This window comes from Condylura cristata, unplaced genomic scaffold (genome assembly GCF_000260355.1).
Source record: "Condylura cristata isolate star-nosed mole 26May11 unplaced genomic scaffold, ConCri1.0 scaffold00008, whole genome shotgun sequence".
NCBI classification, from domain to species: Eukaryota; Metazoa; Chordata; class Mammalia; order Eulipotyphla; family Talpidae; genus Condylura; species Condylura cristata.
This window is the reverse complement of record NW_004567109.1, coordinates 10,460,632-10,479,364: the sequence shown is the minus strand read 5'-3', so window position 1 is coordinate 10,479,364 and position 18,733 is coordinate 10,460,632. Positions and strand designations below refer to the sequence as shown.

Sequence of the window (18,733 nt, the reverse complement as noted above, 5' to 3'; positions counted from 1 at the left end):
CATGATCTTTTCCAGCTCCATCCAAGTTGCTGCAAAAGACATGTGTTTCTCTTTTTTGGTTGCTGAGTAATATTCCATTGTATATGTGTACCACATCCATAAAGAAAAATTTTTACAAAATTCTGGGATCAGAAAAATCAGATTGTTTTACTATTTTTTAACTTTACTTAAAAATGCATCCTGGCCATCTCTCTAGACCATCACATATTCTGTGTTCTTTTTTGCTTTTAAGATTTATTTATTTATGCATCGAAGAACTAGGGTACGGGCCAAAGGTGTCGGGGGTGAGAGGGTTCAGCAGAGACAGAGTGGGGAGCAGAGCATGCAGACTGACTGGAACACACTGCTGAGGGGAGCAGCAGGCGGGATCTGAGAGATCTGCTGCGCCCTGTGGGTCAGCCCCTGGCGGGGTCCCAACTGCTGCGTGGCTGTGGGCTCCACAGTGCTGCGCTTTCACCCCTGTGCACCCGGGAAGACCCACCATCAGTCCCCTAGTGCACTGCCACTCTTCTCATGCCTGCAGATGGATTTCATCTGCATCCAGCCTTTGGGGAAGCATCTTGGAGCTTAATCTTTGCCCCACCCTTAGTTATTTCTATAGATCAATTCCAAGAAGTAGATTCTGGGTCTTGACTTTCTTCCAGCTGCCAGCGCCATGGGGACCTCCCAAGCCCGACCAGGGCCGTGACATCTCCCCGCAGCAGCCTCTCCAGCTACACCCCACTGTGGGTGTGGGGCCTGTGATGAGGGTGTGGGAGCTGCCAGCGGCTCTCATTAGCGGCCCAGGGAAGGGTGGTGAATGCTCAGTCTGTCTTCATTTCATGTGGTCACCCAACCTTCATCTTCCTGAGTTACCTTGACTTAGCCCTCAGCCTTTCAGCGCATCATCCACTACATGGAAAGACCAAGTTAGTTCTGTTTTTACCAGCTCTAGATACTGAGCTTGCCTGTAAGGCACTACCTGCTTTTCCAGATCAATAACAGCTAACGAGCTTGCCTATAAGGCTTCATTTAAAGCGGCTCAGGTAATCAGTGATTTAGCAACAGGATGTGGATTAGAGCTCAGGGTTTCTGAGTCCAGCCTCGTGGGTCCTGCCATGCACATTCCATAGAGTGAGCTGAGCTACATAACCTGGCACAGACATCTGTACATCAGTACATTCTAGCTACAGCTAGATATCAGCGAGCCATGAGTTGCTGTGTAATTTCACTTCATTCTGAACAAACCAGTCTGGGCGGCAGCTGGAAGGGCCCAGGGCCCTGATAACATCTGTCAGCTACTACCAGGAGTCTCACCCCCCAGCTCCTGGCTGTGGAAAGAGGGCTCCCTCTCACCTGCAAAAGGGATGCTAAGAAAGGCATTCCAGGCCCCGTCCGGCCTCCAGGTTTCTCTAGGCTGTGCAGCATCTGGCGGTCATTCCCTGCAGGGTTGATGTGGAGATGAGATGCGTGCCGCATGAATAGTGTACCCCGCAATGCCGCTCTCCAAGTGCTTATCAGCTCCCTTGGCCAGAACTGGGGCCAGAGTGGCAGGGTGGGGGCTGAGACAAAGGCGCCAGACCTCTGCTCCTGATTTTCCCCTGAGCAGCTTGGGGTCTTGTGCAATTGCTTCCCTTCTCTGGGTCTCTACTTTATCATCTTTAAATAGTCCTTGCCTGTGATCGATCAGAAAAGACACTTATGAGCTAGGGAACCAGGCAGGGAAGGAGGGATGGAACAGGTCCAAGCCGCGGTATGGGTTACAGTCCGAGGCGAGGTACACACGTGGGTCTCAGGCACACCTGGGTTCAAATCCTGCTGTACCACCTGACAGCTATGTGACTTGGATAGTGGCATCCCTGCAGGTGCCTCATCTGTAAAATGCAGCAATAATTCCGCCCCTGGGTGATCACTCTAGTGTGTGACCAGCCTAGCTGGGCACCTGTTACAACATGAGCACCTAAAAGTAATCATTAGTAGTAATAGCAGCTAATATTTAAACTTACTTGAGAGCTCCTTTGTGCCAGGCACTGTGATAAGCTTTTTATATCTGTTACCATATTTATTCCCTTTGGCAGGGAAAACAGCTGTTATTATCCCCAATTTATACGTAAGTAGTGAGGAAAAAACTGATAAAATCGCCTAATGACACATTTCTAAGAACATATCCCATCATTATGACATGACTTTGACTATATGATCATCCTCGTCCTTTTTAATAGCTGCATAGTATTCCTTTATATGGACATAGACTAATTTATTTAACCACTTCCTATTGATAGACATTTTGCTTATTTTACATTTTTCACTGTTGAAAAATACAATAATTGTGTCTACTGGAGATTGTCCTGCCTGTCCTCACTCCTCGCCCACTCATTCTCCTGCCCTCCTTTGTAAGCTGCAAGCTCACTGTTGCCAAAACACTGCAGGCCCAGCCATTGCCATGCTCCCTGCTGCTCCTCTTCACATCCCCCAAAAGCATCTTTCTGAGCCACAGGCCAAGTTCACAGAGGTGTCCTCACCCCAACTCCACCACTCTTGCCACAGGCTCCCACTTAGAAGAAAAATAACCACTTCTGAGAATAAAAAATAAAACTCTGCAGAGTCCAGCTTTAGAGCAGTGCTTCCCATTCAGGGGTGAACCTGCATCCTCACCCTCGCCCCAGGAGACATACCTGGTTCTCACACCTGCCATCCAGAGGGCAGAAGCTGCTCACATTCCACATCCATAGGCCAAGGCCCCACAGCAGATAACCTAGTCAAAATGTCTACAGCTTCAAGGTTGCAAAACTTCTCTGCAAGCCTTCAGGGACAGTTTTGCACATAAATGCTTTCCTGGGGGCGGGTCTTTCCTGGGTCTTACCTCAGCCAGGCCCAGAACTTCACAGCCAGGAGGGAATTGAGAGCCCATTCTAGGCTACTGCCTCCTCATTTTACCAGATGGGGAAAGAGAGTTCTGGAGGGGCCTAGAATAGCATTAGCTCTTGTCTTCCCTGTGTGCAGTCTTGGACATAGTTGTCTCAGTGAGGATTCTCATTTTCTAGAAGAGCGGGGACAGGTTTAGATAGCCCACATCTGTCTTCTCTGCTTGGGACTGGCCCCCACCTGGGAGCAGAGCTCATAAGCAAGCTGTCTCCTTTATGGGGTTCATGGCACAAATGCACACCCTCTGATGTGGAAAGACTCTCAAGTCTTGGAATGGTGCTCTGATGGGGTGGGGTTTCCAGGAAGCCATTACACCTGGTCCCACCCATCTACAGAAAGGGAAAACAGCCAACCCCAAGATGAAGTCAGTGGGGAAGGTCCTGGTTCTCATTTACAAGGGCGGGAATCTCTTCCTATCTTCATTGAAGGACTTGGAAGCTTTAAATGAGAAGCTCCGTGGGTTCAGTGAGGGCACTTTTGTGGTCATCCAGCCTACATAATCCCTAAACCCTTCCCAGCAAAGACAGAAGTGGTCACCTGACTCCTACTTGGCCCTTACCTGAGCCCATGGCCTTCCTGGAGAAAACCTCTAGCTCCTTCCCGGCACTCTGGGGCTAAACACAGCAGGAATCTGAACTAGACCTTGAATGGCCTGGCCCTCTGTGCCCCCCGGAACCACCTCCCTCTCCATCTCTGCGATGAGCCCTGACCCCTCCTGAATCCATGGTCTGGGCCTCCTGCCCAGCCCTCACTCCCTGTGAGGCAGCTTGTCAGACTTCAAGTCCCTTCCTGAGCAGCCCAACAAGGCTGGGCCCCCCATTTTACTCTCCCAAAACTCTCTTCGTGGTTGTGGTTTGATCCACATGTTTCCCCACACGCCCGTGGAAGTCCTGAGTCTGCCTGTCCCCACGCTGGCAGGCTAAGGCCTTACTCTCCTGCCCGTGGCAGGAGGTTAGGATTAGACATGGGGGTTGTGAAAGCGCTGGGGAGGGCTGTTCAAGTCCTACTTTCCTTGGCCTAGGGCCAGGCTGGAGAAGGACAGGGACCGCGCCCGGGTGACAAGCGGGAGTCTGGGAGAGGTGGCCCAGGACACGCAGAGAGAGCGACGCGTCTTCCAGCTGCACATGTGTGAGGTGGGGAATGCTCAGGGGATGAAGTGGGGTGGGCGGTGTCTCCCTACCTGCCTCTCCTGAACCCTCAGGGGCACAGGCCCAGGCCCTGACCTTGAGAAGCCAGCAAGGTTCTGTCACAGCCAAGAGCCCCGCAGCCCTTTCTCCCCAGCTTTCAGCTCCTGCCCTCATCGCACCTTTCCCCCGTGCTCTCCCCTAGTATCTGCTCAAAGCCGGGGAGAGCCAGATGAAACAGGGTCCTGATTTCCTGCAGAGCCTCATCAAGTTCTTCCATGCTCAGCACAAGTAGGTATATCCCCGCATGCCCACCCCTGACACGATGCCCCTTACCCCTGAACTCCTGAGGCAGCACAGAACCCGGCTCGTGCCCAGGGACTGGCAGACCCTGGCGACTGTATCTATATCTCACCAGTAATGCTTTTTATGGCTCCACTTGACCGGGTGCTTACCATATGTCAGCACTAATATTCACCGACTTGACGGCACCCAGTCCCTATTATTATCCCCATCTTACAGATGAGAAAACCTTTAACAAGGCTCAGCTTCATTAAATTCACTGCTAGCAGGTGGGGTGGGCTCCAGGACACTGGCTCTGGAAGGCCTGCTCTTGGCCATCAGACTATGCTGGGACCCTTAGATCACCTTCTCCCACGCTTCTCGCTTCATCTCTCATTTCTTCTCTGTGGCCTTTGGCCTGGTATCTCTAGTTTTTTTCAAGATGGCTGGAAGGCCGCCCAGAGCCTGTCCCCCTTCATCGAGAAGCTGGCAGCCTCAGTACATGCAGTAAGTGGGACCTCACCCTGGGGCATGTGGCACCCCTGTCCCTCAGGAGCGATGGTGGGCATGGAGGAGCTGGCTCCTGCCCAGAGAGTGGGCGTCCACCCTGCCCTCTGGTCTGGGCTCTGCTGACACAGAGGGTGACGGGGTATCGCCCTCTGCCCCGCAGTTGCGTCAAGCGCAGGAGGAGGAGTTACAGAAGCTGACCCAGCTCCGGGACTCCCTGCGGGGGACACTGCAGCTGGAGAGCAGAGAGGTCAGCCCCTGCAAGGCCCACCATGGAGGGAGGGAGGGAGAGAAGACACCCCAAGAAGTGGAATGAGACCCCTGCAGAATGGGGCTCTTCCACCCCAGACGCCCTGATGTCTTCTTTGCACGTCCGAGGAACAGGAGACTGTGAACCGGAAGAATTCAGGTGGTGGCTACAGCATCCACCAGCACCAAGGCAACAAGCAGTTTGGGACCGAGAAGGTGGGCTTTCTGTACAAGAAGAGCGACGGGTAAGTGGCGCAGCGCGCTTACGTAATTTGCCCCAAATCACACAGCAGCTAAACAGTAAGGCTGGGGGAGCTACCCGATGGACAGTTCTTACTTGCTAGGCCCTGAGGGCTCTAGGATCCTGTCTGGCAATGCAAAAATCACCAGAATCCGGGCCCTTGAACTGCTTGAAGTCGCTGGTGGCTGTTCACTTGAGGAACAGCAGCAGTGGCTGACACCCATGAGGTACTGACCATGGCCTGGATGCAGTCCGTGTCTTCACTCCCAATCTCGGGGATACACTAACCACCCAGTGGACTGCTTCACTCCCAGGCATAAAGAATTCAAAGACCCTATGGGAAACACTCATATTTCTACTTACTTTTTATCAAAGATTCGCTTTTTTTTTTTTTTTTAAGATTTATTTATTTGTGCATACAGAAGTGGGGTACAGGCCAGAGACTCAGGGGGGGCAAAAGACTTCACCAGAGACAGAGTGGGGAGCAGAACAGGCAGATCGATGAAGTACACTGCTGAGGGGAGCATTGGGCGGGTCAGGAGAGGTCTGCCATGCCATGTGGTCACCTCCGGGGCAGGCGGGAATCGAACTCTTGCGGAAGTGGTTTCAGCTTCTTAGTGCAGTGCTTTAACCTGCTGCGCCACCAGGGAGGGCCTCAAAGATTCGCTTTTTATCAGGTTAATTTCGTAACAGAAGTGTTGAGGAGATTAGATCATAGATTAGCTGGTTTGATTTTTGAGGAGCAGAATCCCCAGCTTTGTCCTTTGCCATAATTCATCAGTTGTCACCAAGAGCCTGTTTCTCCTTCAGGCCAGGGGTTCCCTAATGTTGGAAGCTGTGTCTGTTCCATAGACTAGAAACTCTCAGAGCCCACGGTCAAAGGGTCTCCCCTAGAGTAAGGGTTCTCAGAGAGCATGGCTGTGTTTCCTCGTCAGATCCCAGACTCCCCATCAGACTTCCTAAGGACAAGGCCGTGTCTTCTCCAACAGAAGGGAGCCCCAGAGTGGGAGGGATGAGGGGACGGGAGAGCTGAAGAGGCGTGACTGGTTGCCACCCAGGTCGGGGTGGGGGGCTGGTCCAGGACTATTTTCTGACACAAGGAATTAGATGTAAGTCATGCATCACTGTCTTTCTGTGCCTCCGGCCCTAGAATCCGAAGAGTGTGGCAGAAAAGGAAGTGTGGCATCAAGTATGGCTGCCTGACCATCTCACACAGCATGGTGAGGGCTGGGGGCCTAGGGGGAGCCGCTGAGGGGAGCCGGTGGGGGGCTCAACAGGCCATCCTCCCCTGGTGTTAAGCAGACAAGCATCAAACCATCCTCCAAGACAGGCCCCCACACCAGGGTCCAGGTAGCTAGAGACCCACTAGGAGAGGAAGGAGGACACCCAAGCCCCCAAGTGTAGTGACCCACGCCCCACATTCTGGAGGTGCCGGAAGAGAGGAGGCAGAAATGGGAACAGCATTATTATGCCCGTCTGACAGTTTAGGGAACAGGCCTAAGATTTGGGAGGCCCAGAGGGTGACAAGTCCATTCTCCACCTCCAATTTCCCAGATAAACCGGCCCCCAGTGAAGCTCACCCTACTCACGTGCCAAGTGAGGCCGAACCCCGAGGAGAAAAAGTGCTTCGACCTGGTGACCCGTGAGTAGTCTCTGTCTGCCCCCTCAGCTGCCCAGGCCTCTGCTCAGACCTGCTGGCTCCTGGAGGCTTCCATTGGGCTTCACGTGTGTCTCCTCTAACAGCTGCTATGGCGTGAGGCTCCTCAGGCCTGACACTGCAAGGCGTGTTCGGGTAGATTAGCGTGACTTGGATTTGGAATTATTATTACCTTGAAGTTTTCATTTTTCATCCTTTGGAGACTTTGGTGCCAGGCTTTACGTTCGAGTTGGTCTAGGCTGAGAAAGGCCTAGATCTAATCCTCAGGGCGCTCTCTCTGGCAGAGATGGGATAATAGGAGCCAGGGCTGTAAGATGAGGGGGAACATCGGAAGACAGGTGCAGCTGTAACATCAGAGAAGGTTAGAGAGGGGAAGGCCTGCCCTGCTGGGAAGTCAGGAAAGGCTGCCTGGAGGAGAGAACATTGGAGGTTAGCCTTGAAGGACACAGAAAGTCACGTTTGGGAGGAGGGCACCAGGAGGCAGGACTGCTGGCCTGGAAGGCTGGGGGAGAGGGCCTGGCCAGGTTGGCCAGACTGCAGGGTTCACACAGGTGGCAGATGAGGTCTGGAAATGTCTCTTAAAGATTCAGACTTTATTTTTTGGCAATAGGGAGCCAGGAGGGCTCTTGGGTGTGGAGAAGTGGCCTGATTAGAGCAGAACCTTTGGCGCAGTCTGGCAGCTGGGGTGTAGGGAAACCAGACAGGCTGCAGGCTAGGTGAGATCTCCTGCCTCTGAGTTCGTCGTGTGCCCTGGAAGACCTCCCTAGGCCTTGGGACCCTGGAACCAGAGCTTCCCCCAGAGGGGCCTGTTCTGTTGGGATTCCGCTTAGAGGTGACTCCTGAAAAGCGGCCCCACTGCCAGGCACTGTCATTACCCTTCCCAGTCCAGTTTAGCAGGGCCTGTTCCCTCACGGACAGAAGCCCCTCCTGGATCCAGTGGCTTTAGTGAGGCTTACTGGGCCCAGGCAAGGCCAGCAGGATACTGTGGGCCAGACACCCCCTTCTCTCCCCACAGACAACAGGACATACCACTTCCAGGCAGAGGATGAGCATGAGTGTGAGGCGTGAGTACACCCACACCGGCCTGGGGTGGCAGGGGAGCCTTATTGAGCCCTGCCACCCGGGTATCACCCCTGCACCACCCACACCCTTCCTGCAGGTGGGTGTCAGTGCTGCAGAACAGCAAGGACGAAGCCTTGAGCAGCGCCTTCCTCGGGGAGCCCAGCGGCACCCCGGGGCCACCGGGGCTGGACAGGGAACCCCAAGACCTCACAAAGCTGCTCATCGCTGAGGTGAAGAGCAGGCCCGGGAATGGCCAGTGCTGCGACTGCGGGGCTGCAGGTCCGGTGGGTGGGGCGGGCCGGGAGGGAGCTGGACGTGGCGGGAAGAGCCTGCACCTCCAGGTGCGACCTGTTCTGCTTACAGACCCCACGTGGCTCAGCACCAACCTGGGCGTGCTCACCTGCATCCAGTGCTCGGGCGTCCACCGGGAGCTGGGTGTGCGCTTCTCACGCATGCAGTCCCTCACCTTGGACCTGCTGGGCCCCTCTGAGTTGTTGGTGAGGGCGGGGTGGGGCCTGGACCAGGCCAGGGGGTGGGGGTGAGGCTTACCCAGGAGATGGCTTGGGTAAACCCATGGCCCAGTTTGTCAGTTCTGGCTAGGCAGGGCCCAGGGGGCAGCAGCCCGAGGGAGAGTTCAGGGGTGGATCCTGGGCCCGGAGGGAGCCCCTTTGGTCTCAGCCCTCCAGAGTTCTGACTAACCACCAGTCTTACTCCATCCACCACTCGCTCCGGACCCCAGCTTGCCTTGAACATCGGAAACACGCGCTTCAATGAGGTCATGGAAGCCCAGCTGCCTTCACACGGTGGCCCTAAACCCTCAGCTGAGAGTGACATGTAAGGGTCCTGGCTGGGGGTTCTGCTTCCCCCGCTCCAGGGTCTCAGAAGGATCTTGAGCCAGAAGTCTGGGGAGAGGGGAGAGAGGAGCCTCATCTCTGGGCGTCCAGCCAGTGCTCTGGGGGAAAGGAGGTCCTGCTTCCAGGACATGGTGCCGGGGGACAGCGGGTGGAACAAGTCCTTGTCTGAGACTCTGCGACGGTCTTTCGGCAGGAGTGCCCGCAGGGACTACATCGTAGCCAAGTACATGGAGCACAGGTTTGCCCGGCGCTCCACACCGGAACCCCAGAGACTCCGGACAGCCATTTGCAACCGGGACCTTCTATCAGTCCTGGAGGCCTTCGCTAATGGGCAGGACTTCGGGCAGCCGCTGCCTGGGCCGGAGGGGCAGGTGAGACCACCTCCCAGGTGTTTACACCACGGGCCCCTCCAGAACCACGTCTGGAGCCGCTCTACTTTGGGACCCTCGCGGTTCAGCTGGCAGCTCCCCGACCCACCTCTGCCTGGCACCGACACCTGCCCCAGGCCTCCTTGCTGAGGGCAGATGGGAGCAGGCGCGTGGCGGCAGGGCACCTGGGCCAGCTTTCTGACTTTGTCATTTTCTAGCTGTGTGGTCCAGAGCAGGTTATTTAACTTCTCTGAGCCTCGCTTGACCCTCTATAAAGTGGCTGATGATAGAGCCCACAGCACTGAAGAGAACTTCCAGTTGCATATATCAGAGGGTCTGGTGCATTAAATGTGTGCAGCAAGTGTTACTATTCTCCTGCCCTGAATAACCCTGCAGATGGCAGATGGGAAGGCCACTGCCTTGTTGCCCCCGGACCGTTGGGCGGTTTTGGGGGGGTTTTCCTTGGAATTGGGGGTTTTCGGTTTACGAGATGGCACGTGGAGCTTAAATGCATGACAGTGACTATAACATCTACTGAGCTGTGAACTTAGAAACATTGAAGCTTCATTAACATCGAAGTGGGATGTGGTGTTTGTTTTACTGCAATAAAACATGTTTAATGTGGTTAAATACATACCTCATAAAACTTGCCGCTTAAAACTTTTTTGTCTTTCTGAAAAAGAAAGAGATGAAAGATGAAACCGGCAAGAGATGATGTTTGATTGATCATCAAAAATTGAACGTCATGTTTTCGGGGTGTTCGTTTGCCCTCTTGGTGGGGCTGGCAGGGAGGGGGCAGCTCTCAAGCGAGGAAAGGTTTTGGAACAGCCTACACGTTCACATCTGGAGGTATCGGGGGCAGCAGGTTTACTGGAGGCGTGTAGGTGAACCGGGGAGACTCAGATGTGTGGGTGTGTGCTTAGGTCCCTGGAGAGCCCGCCCTGCACCTGGCCGTCAGAGTCGCCAACCAGGCCTCCCTGCCCCTGGTGGACTTCCTCATCCAGAATGGGTGAGGCCTCCCCACTCACCACAGCCCTCCCCTCCGTGCTCTGCTCCCCCTCTTTCCCCCCGACTCTGAGCCCCTCACCTGTGTGTCCCCTTTCCTACTGACCTGCCCATGGTCACCCCCAGGGGCCACCTAGACGCCAAGGCTGCTGACGGGAACAGCGCTCTGCACTGCGCTGCTCTCCACAACCAGCCCGACTGCCTCAAGCTGCTGCTGAAAGGGAGAGCTTCAGTCAGCACAGGTGGGCCCCAGCCCGCCTCCAGCCTGCGCCCCCACCCACTCTGGTAGGATCTCTGCCCTTTTTCCTGGACAGAGTACTGGTAACAAGCATGGATTTTGCGTGCAGACTGAGTTGTAGCCCTGGCCTGCCTCTGACCGCCTCTGTGGACGTGCGCTTTGTCCATTCGTCTCTCGAACCTCAGCTTCCTGATGTGTACAATGGGAGTGACCTAGTGGAACCACTGAGTGGATAAAATCGTATTGTTGAAAGTCGCTAATTAATTATCAGCTAAGTCTGAGTAACAGTGACTGGAATAGACCCCATTTGTTGTTTAGTATGTTCCTAGTAATGTGTCATGTGCGCTATCAATACCACTGACTCAGTCCTCACAGCACCCTCGTCAGGTAGTTACAAGTAGTGTACTCATTTTATAGTTGAAAGATTAAGGCTCAGAGAGGTTAAGGAATTTGCCCAAGGTCACAGAGCTAGCAAGTAGCAGAGCTAGGATTCCACCCAGACCATCTGATTAAAGGCCTATCTTAACCTCTAAATTATAATGCTTCTTTGACCCTGACTTTGACCCCTGACTTCACCCCTTGTAGTAAATGATGCAGGAGAGACAGCTCTGGACATCGCCAGGAAGAAGCAGCATAAGGAATGCGAGGAGCTGGTGAGGTCTCAGCGAGGAGGGTGAGGGCCTGGCTCTTCGCTCTCCCTGCTGATCTCTGACCAGCCAAGGCTTTGTTTTTGGCAGCTGGAGCAGGCTCAGGCTGGGACCATGGCATTCCCCCTGCACCTGGACTACCCCTGGGGACTCTCCACAGACCCTGGCTCTGACAGTGAGGAGGACGAGGACGAGAAGGTGGGTCTCACCTTGCCTCACAGGCCTCCAGACAACAGAAGGGAAGAGCCAGATGGGACCTAGAGGCGGGTGTGGCGGGCCTGAATTGGGGGAACCAGGCAATTCTCCCTCCCACACTTTTCCGCCAGCAGCGCTGCTCTCTGAAGCCCGCAGCCCAGGCCCGCTGGACTGGTGGGAGAGTGGACATCAGCAATAAGACGTATGAGACCATTGCCAGCTTGGGATCAGCTGCCCCTCAGAGTCAGAGTGAAGACTGCCCCCCGCCCTTGCCCGTCAAGAACCCGACTCGGACTGCAGGCCACGTGCGCGTGGGACATGCCAGTGGAGGTATGGTTGCTGCTCAGGAATGCTCACCGTGCCCATGGAGGACTGGTGGGGGTGGGCACGACCTGGAGTGTACGTCAGCCCAAAGCTTCCTCAAATCACTGTCAACCAGGGGTTACCATCTCCCCCCTAAAGGACCAGAGATGTTAAGTAACATGACCAACACCCCAAAGCTAAGGACTGTCTGCTGAGGGATTCAAACCCACGTCCTTTTTCTATTTGTCAATGTTTCCCTTAAGTTAAAAGTGAGAGGAGCACTTTTTTTTTTTAAAGATTTATTTATTTATGCATGCAGAACTGGGGTACAGACCAGAGGTGCAGGAGTGGTGAGAGGATTCCCCAGAGACAGAGTTGGGAGCAGAACAAGCAGAGGAACTGATATACCCTGCTGAGGGGAGCAGTGGGCAGGACAGGAGAGGTCTGCTGCGCCACAGGGGTCAGCTCCCTGGCCGGGGGTCGAACTTGTGCTGCAGGGGCTGCAATAGCTTCGTAGTGCTGGGCTTTAACCTGCCCGTTGTAGCAGCACCAGGGAGGGCCAGCGAGAGGAGCACTCTTGAGCAACCACTGGATCATGAATCCTTTGAGGGTGACCAAGGCACATGTAGTTAGTGGGGGAGATAAAAAGTGTAATGTTTACAAACCTTAGTTGAACATTTTCAGCTTCAGACTAAAAGACAAGGAGAACTTAATAGAGGACATTTGTAAAACAGGTTTGAGTAAAAGTTTTACAGAGTAGAATAGTAAACATGTCATGTGCTTTAGATATTGCACTATCCAAAATTAAAATGTCATGTTGTCCCATTTTCCTCTTATTTAATTTGAATTTCTAGATAATTATAGACAAAGGGTCTCTCCTTTGTTTATGTAGAAGTCATTGAGATGAAAGTATAAAGATTAGGTTTTCTAATAACAAAAAACTGAAATGCTTTTCATTGTACCATCAGGCACAATGGGATAGGCTGTCAATCCCGAAAGCACGGGGATGTGAGAACTTTGTTGACAATTTCTCCAGGACCTAATGTAGTACCTGGCTGGTCTTAAGAATTATTGAGTGAATGAATAGGCTTGTTCATGAACAGAGCGGGGGCATGTCCTGTAGGGGTTGGTGGGGGTTTAAGGAAGGCTTCCTGGTAGAGGCAGCTTCTTGGCTGAGCAGAACCCAGACTGAGAAGGTGTAAATGGAAGCAGAACAGTAAGTTGCTGTGTTGTAATCATCATGGACAAATGCAAGAGAGAAGCATGATGGGAAGAGCTGAAAGGTTGCTGGAGAGAACCATGATAGATCCTACAGGTCAAGACTGCTTTGAGATTGAGCAGAGTAAGTGATCAAAAGACAGATATTATCACTTTTGATTTCAGATCGCTCTGAAGTCCCCAGTCTGACCTCGGAGTCCCCTGGGGCCCCCGAAAGCCTGAGCAGTCTAGCCTCCTCCTCCTCCTCCAGCCTCACAAGCCCTGTGGAACCTGGGGGTCCTGGCCAAACCCTGCCCAGCTCTGAAGAGGGTCTCTTGGAGCCCCCAGGCCCCTCCCGACCCAGCCTGACATCTGGAGCCACCCCTGCAGAAATGTATCCGCCAGTCCGGTTCAGGTTAGTGAGCGCCTTGCTGTGTGGCCTGGGATGGTCTCCTGACCTCTTTGAGCGTCCATTTTTTCTTGCCTCTAAGTGGTTCCTGGATACCTCCCAGCTTTGATATCTATGATCAGTATAAAAATTCTAGACATTGAGTGCAGGGTGATTAGACGTCTTCACACATTTGCATCCATGTCTGGCCTGCAGAAGCTGTAGTAGAAAGGTTTGTCCCATGTGGGTAGCTTGTTCCAGAAGCCCAGCGAAGGCTTCACACTATCCCTACCTCCGATGCAGGACAGGGGCCTCTGTTCATTGCAGCTTGGAGTTTGGGAGATAGAGCTGAGACCTCTCTAGAGGCCCCTGGGGGTCGATTTCAAGGCTCTTGGGCCTGGGAGGACCGAGCCTGGGCTCCAGGTAGACTCTCTACCTGCTTACCCGAAGCCCCCTGCCTTGCTTCACACCTCAGCCTTACTCCCCAGCCTAGGGGCTCTCTGGGCTCAGGACTCTCATTGGCCTTCCTGCCTTCCAGCTCTGAGAGCACTCGCTCCTACCGGCGGGGAGGCCGGGGCCTGGAAGACTGTCCGTCAGCAAGGCAGCCTCTGCCCAAAAGGAACATTCCGGTAGGAACTCCAGCGTGGGGCTTGCGGGGCGGAGCAGCATTGGGAGGTACCGGGAGAGAGTTGGTCAAAAGGAAGCAAATTGGGGGTGAAAAAACTTTCTCATGATGGGGCACATACGGGCAGCACCAGGGCTCCAGTCCTGCCCTGCTGCTGCTCCTTCCCATCCCAGCCCGAGATGGATGAGGCCGGGAGAGCCCAGGCCCTGAGGGACAGCAGGGGCGATGAGGCCCCAGCTCTGGATGCTCCTGGGAGGAGGGACCCGGGGTCAGCCAGGCTGGCCGCTCAGAGGAGTCGCTTCCCTGCCGACGAGGCAGGGGTAGGGTGGCTGTGCGCCAGCCCGTGCTTTGCCAGCTCTCCCCTGGTAAAGAAGTCTCCCGAAGTCCACCGAGACTTCCAGCCCGAGGCGCAGAGGGATGTGATAGGGACAGAGCATGAGCTGTCATCCCTCACCTGGCTTCTCCCTGCTCAATCTTGCCTCAAAAATACATTCAGTTAAGGAAACTGGGAGTCAGCACAGGACAGAAGCAGTGTGTCAGGAAGGAAGCTGCCTCTTGCCTCTGTCCTGGGGGGCCTCAGGAGTGGTGCTGGTTGCCTGTGTGGGAGTCAGAAGGGGCAGGGACAGGAACGTCTTTATCCAAGCCAGGCACTAGGACCAACTGTCCACAGCCAGGTACCCCGCCCCCAGCATGCAGTTGGCGCCTGTGATTGAAGCTCGTACACTGATAAGGGCTTGTGCGACCAGGGCTTTGCAGTGAGAAGGCCTTGGGCAAGTGGCTTTGCTTCATCAAACTGTTTCATTGTCTGTAAAGTGGGATCACTTCATCTCCAGCATGGGGCACTTGTGAAACTGAGTGACTTTAGCATCAGGTATATGAGGTGCTGAGGCATTTTCGTCTTCTCTCCCCAGGCTGGCTTCGCTGAGGGAGATGGTTCGAGGACTGGGGTTCTCCCAGCAAGTTCTGTGCCACTTTTACAAGACTAGCTCCTTGCTGACCCTTCGTGCATGAACCTCCTCCATGCTGCACCCCAACATTCAGAGCTAGGGGGACCTGATGTGTTCATTCTCTTGGGTCTTGTTCTCTCTGACCCTGTACCTCTGTGGCTGACCCTCTCCCTGCCATGGACCCACGCCCCGATCGAGGACACTGGCCTTCCACAGTAGGGCTGACGGCAGTTTCTTTCCTCTCTATTTCGTTGACCACCTCCCACCCCGCCCCCTGCCAGGGACCAGGGTGCTGAGTGTCTGCGCTCACTTTAGCTGCAGAACCCTCAATCCCTTGGCAGGGCAAGTCTGTGCTTCTTCTTCTGTCAGCCTGCAGGCTCCACAAGTGTAAGAGCAGCCTGCCTTGTGCTTTCACCAGAACCGGGCTTCTGCCAGACGGGGCACTGTCTTCGTGGCCATGTCTTTATTCACTCATGTTCCTTTACTGACTTCCAACTCTCTTCAGATCTGTGCTAGGATAAGATGCCAGAATAAAAACAAGCTGTCCCTTGCCGGGAAGGGTCTCAAGAGTTAGGCTTGGGAATGGGCAGGGCCAGCTTCTCTCGACAGTTCCGTGGTTCCGGGGCAGACTGACAGGTGGCTCACACCCGGCTGACACTGCACTTGTTGGCCTATACCCGATTTGGCCGGCAGTGTGCATGCTGTGCAGTCTGAGTGTGGCTCCTTTTGAGGGACAGTCCAGCCTGCCTGGAGCCCTGCTATGCCCCCCAGGCAGGAAGCAGAGTAGGACTGGCCCTGACTGCCTGCCTCCTTGATTAAGCAGGAAGGAAAGGAACAGACAGGGCTAATTGATCCTCATTTCTCTCCCTTTCATTCAACTCTGAAGCTTTCTAGCCTCAGGGAGGGAAGGGAAAAGGGGAGTGATAGCAACAGGAGGGCCAAGATTGAGTGGTGCAGCTTCCACAAACCCCACAACCCCACCACACTTCAGCCCCATGTTAGCGCCCTCCCCAGACTCCAGGCGGGGGCCTGGTTGGGATGGGCCCAGAGCGGCAGCCTGGCCTGGAGGCTGATGCTTGTCCTGGAGTCCGGACTGGCTGTGATCTCACAGGAGCAGGAGTGTCTCCTGAGCCTGTGTCTGCTTTTGTTCATCTCAGACTTGTTATTTCACTCATCTCTTATAATAAAGGAATTTTTTTTTTTTTTTGAGTGAATTCCAGTGGTTTCATTCAGGTGATCTGAAGTGCACTAGGCCAGGGGAAGAGACCTTAGGGCTTGAAATTCTTTCTCTGCATCTAATGAGGGAGACCACTGGGTACAGAGCAGAGGTTTGAGCCTGGGGCCATCCTGCCCCAGAGGACATGGCCTCAGAGACCTTCTCCCTCGTCCCCAGCGGGGGTGTGCGGCTGACACCTAGTGGCTGGAGTTTAGAGGTGCTGCTGAGCGGCCTGGCCCCAGATCCCCTCCACAGCCAGGTCAGAGCCAAGGAATCCTGGTGTGGAAGACGAGCCCTGGACTAGGAGTCTGCCACTCCCCCATCTCGGTTTCGTTTTCTTTTAGACAAAGATTTGTTGCCAAGTAGTTTAATATGAAGTGATTCCAGGAAGCATCTGAGGGAATAGGAAAGTGAAACAGTCAAAAAGCAATAAAGGGTTATCTGTGCAAACAACGTGGGCTGTTGACCTTTGACAGACCATCGGCTAGGACATGTCTTCATGTTTTCCTCTCAAGTGAAGGAGTTAGTGTGTTTTCTACCATCTTCATCTTTCATTCATTGGGGGGTCCTGCCTGAGGGTATCCATTCGCAAGTACTTCCAGCCTGCCCTGAAGCCCTCAGAGAGATGTGGGGGAGCCCTCAGGCGTGTTCAGGAATTGCCTGAAGGTTTTCTTGGGGGGGGGGTAGGGGAAGTGGGGTGCCAGTGTCTGCAGACTGAAGCAGCCCAACGCTGGACTGCTCCCAGCCTCAGCTGTCCCATCTTCACACTCAAGGGGGCCGGACTCCATGGCTTAGCCCTTCCAGCCCTGACCGTGTAGAGGCCGTGGCTTCTTGCACACAGAACTGGGGTACAGGCCAGAGGTGCAGGGGCCATAAGAGGATTCACCAGAGATAGAGTGGGGAGCAGAACAGGTAGATCAATGAAGTACACTGCTGAGGGGAGCAGCAGGCGGATCAGGAGAGGTCTGCTGCACCGTGTGGATCATCTCCGCGGCAGGGATCAAACTCATGCTGAAGTGGCTTTAGCTTCTTAGTGCTGTGCTTTAACCCGTTGTGCCACCAGGGAGGGTTCCATGGCTTCTTTTGATGTAGATTCAGAGGGAATTGGATAGAAGCTTGAGGAAAATCTAGTGTGTTTTGTTTTTCTTTTTTAAAGGCAATTTCTTTTTTAAGATTTAGTTATGTGTGCATGCAAGAACAGGGGAATAGTAGGCCAGAGGATTTGCCAGAGGTAGAGTGAGGAGCAGAACAGGAAGATGGACTAAAATGTACTACCTAGGGGAGCAGTGGGTGGGACAGGAGAGGTCTGCTGGGCCATGTGGGTCAGTTCCATAGCTGGGGATCAAACTCCCTAAATCAATACAATAGGACTTATGTGGGCTTAGCCAAGAGAGCTCCCCAGATCCTAAACCATTAAAAAGCCTGCCTCCTGGGCCTCCCTGATGGTGCAAGGCGTTTAAGTCGCAGCACAATGAAGTCTCCTCAGCTGCTACAATATGAGTTCCATCCCCAGCCAGGGAGCTGACCCACATGGCGTAGCAGACCTCTCCTGTCTTGCCCACTGCTCCCTTCAGCAGTGTATTTCAGTCATTCTACCTGTTCTGTTCCCCATTCTGTCTCTGGTGAACCCTCTCACGCCGCCCCCATCCCGCACCTATGGCCTCTACCCCAGTACTTATATACACAAATAAATCTAAATGAAAATAAGCCAGATGAGTCTATATTGCAGTGATGACCCAGACTGGGGCTCTCAGAAAAATCTGGAGAGTTCTGGAATGTCCCAAGTCATAGCTCACAGGGGATCCCTCACACACTGTGGAACACTTCATGCCTCCCCCTTTGACACCTAAATACCTCCCTCCCCATGTAAATTTAATATCAGATAATTTCACTGTTTAGGAAGGGACCTGAAACTAACTATTGGGGCCACTTGCAAGGTATATCCATGGGTGCACAATGTGTGCACAGATGTGTGGGGGCTGAACAATTGTTTCCTCCACCAAGATGAGCCTTCTAGACTGGGGAGGCAGTGTGGCCTGACCCAGAAGAGGTGAATGGTACCTATTTCCCCGGGTGTGGTTTTCCCAAAGTTTGCAGCACTGAAGAACCTGCCCAGCTCTCACTACCCCAGGCAGTCCCGGGGATCAGCATTAGCATTGGGGGAGTTCATCAGCAATGCAAAACCTGCGTAACAAACTGCAGAGCACTCTACGCTCTGGAGCAGCGGACGGAAGCAGCCTGGGCACGTGTGGACACGGATGTGTGCACTTGAGTGACACCGGCTAAGGCAGTGTCGCAAGAAGGATCGTGAAAAAAAAAATAACAAAAGCGTGACTTGAGGGCGCGCGTTGCACTAACTGGGCGCAAGCACAGGGCGAGATGCGCCCGCTTTGAGCTGTGGAGACTCGGGCGCACAGGCCACCTGCCCGGTTCCTCCGCACCCGCCGGCGCCCTCCTCGCCACGATGGCTCCGGGAGTCCCGGGACAGCAGCCTCCCCGCCTGCCGGAGAGCCTTCCTTCTCCCCAAGTCTCCCTTTAGCCCTGGGCCCCCCGGGAAGCGCCCCAAGTGAAGGCCCCTATTGGTAGCCCCGTTCTGTCCTGACACCGACCAGTCCGCGCTGGCAATCTTTGCCCGGGCGAGTCCTTGAGGTCTATATTTAGTGCACGCCGCCCCTCCCCCACCGCTCCGGGCAGGCGGGCGGGCGGGCGGGCAGGCGGGCGGGG

The 18,733-nt window shown here is 54.3% G+C and overlaps 1 protein-coding gene across 1 annotated transcript in view; it reads left to right on the top strand.

Annotated features, from left to right (window-relative positions):
- ASAP3 (ArfGAP with SH3 domain, ankyrin repeat and PH domain 3) overlaps nt 1–16,461 on the top strand; it is a 41,767-nt gene extending 25,306 nt beyond the window's left edge. Inside the window, exons 6-25 of the mRNA XM_012722520.1 lie at nt 3,926–4,037; nt 4,234–4,319; nt 4,742–4,817; nt 4,981–5,067; nt 5,202–5,311; nt 6,458–6,527; nt 6,862–6,949; nt 7,980–8,028; nt 8,124–8,305; nt 8,390–8,523; nt 8,766–8,860; nt 9,074–9,251; nt 10,172–10,257; nt 10,380–10,495; nt 11,077–11,144; nt 11,229–11,336; nt 11,468–11,663; nt 13,020–13,248; nt 13,760–13,850; nt 14,758–16,461. Coding sequence (XP_012577974.1) covers nt 3,926–4,037; nt 4,234–4,319; nt 4,742–4,817; nt 4,981–5,067; nt 5,202–5,311; nt 6,458–6,527; nt 6,862–6,949; nt 7,980–8,028; nt 8,124–8,305; nt 8,390–8,523; nt 8,766–8,860; nt 9,074–9,251; nt 10,172–10,257; nt 10,380–10,495; nt 11,077–11,144; nt 11,229–11,336; nt 11,468–11,663; nt 13,020–13,248; nt 13,760–13,850; nt 14,758–14,832 — 2,236 coding nt within the window. The 3' untranslated portion in view covers nt 14,833–16,461. The remainder of the gene's footprint in view (nt 1–3,925; nt 4,038–4,233; nt 4,320–4,741; nt 4,818–4,980; nt 5,068–5,201; nt 5,312–6,457; nt 6,528–6,861; nt 6,950–7,979; nt 8,029–8,123; nt 8,306–8,389; nt 8,524–8,765; nt 8,861–9,073; nt 9,252–10,171; nt 10,258–10,379; nt 10,496–11,076; nt 11,145–11,228; nt 11,337–11,467; nt 11,664–13,019; nt 13,249–13,759; nt 13,851–14,757) is intronic.
- The last annotated feature ends 2,272 nt before the right edge of the window (nt 16,462–18,733 follow it).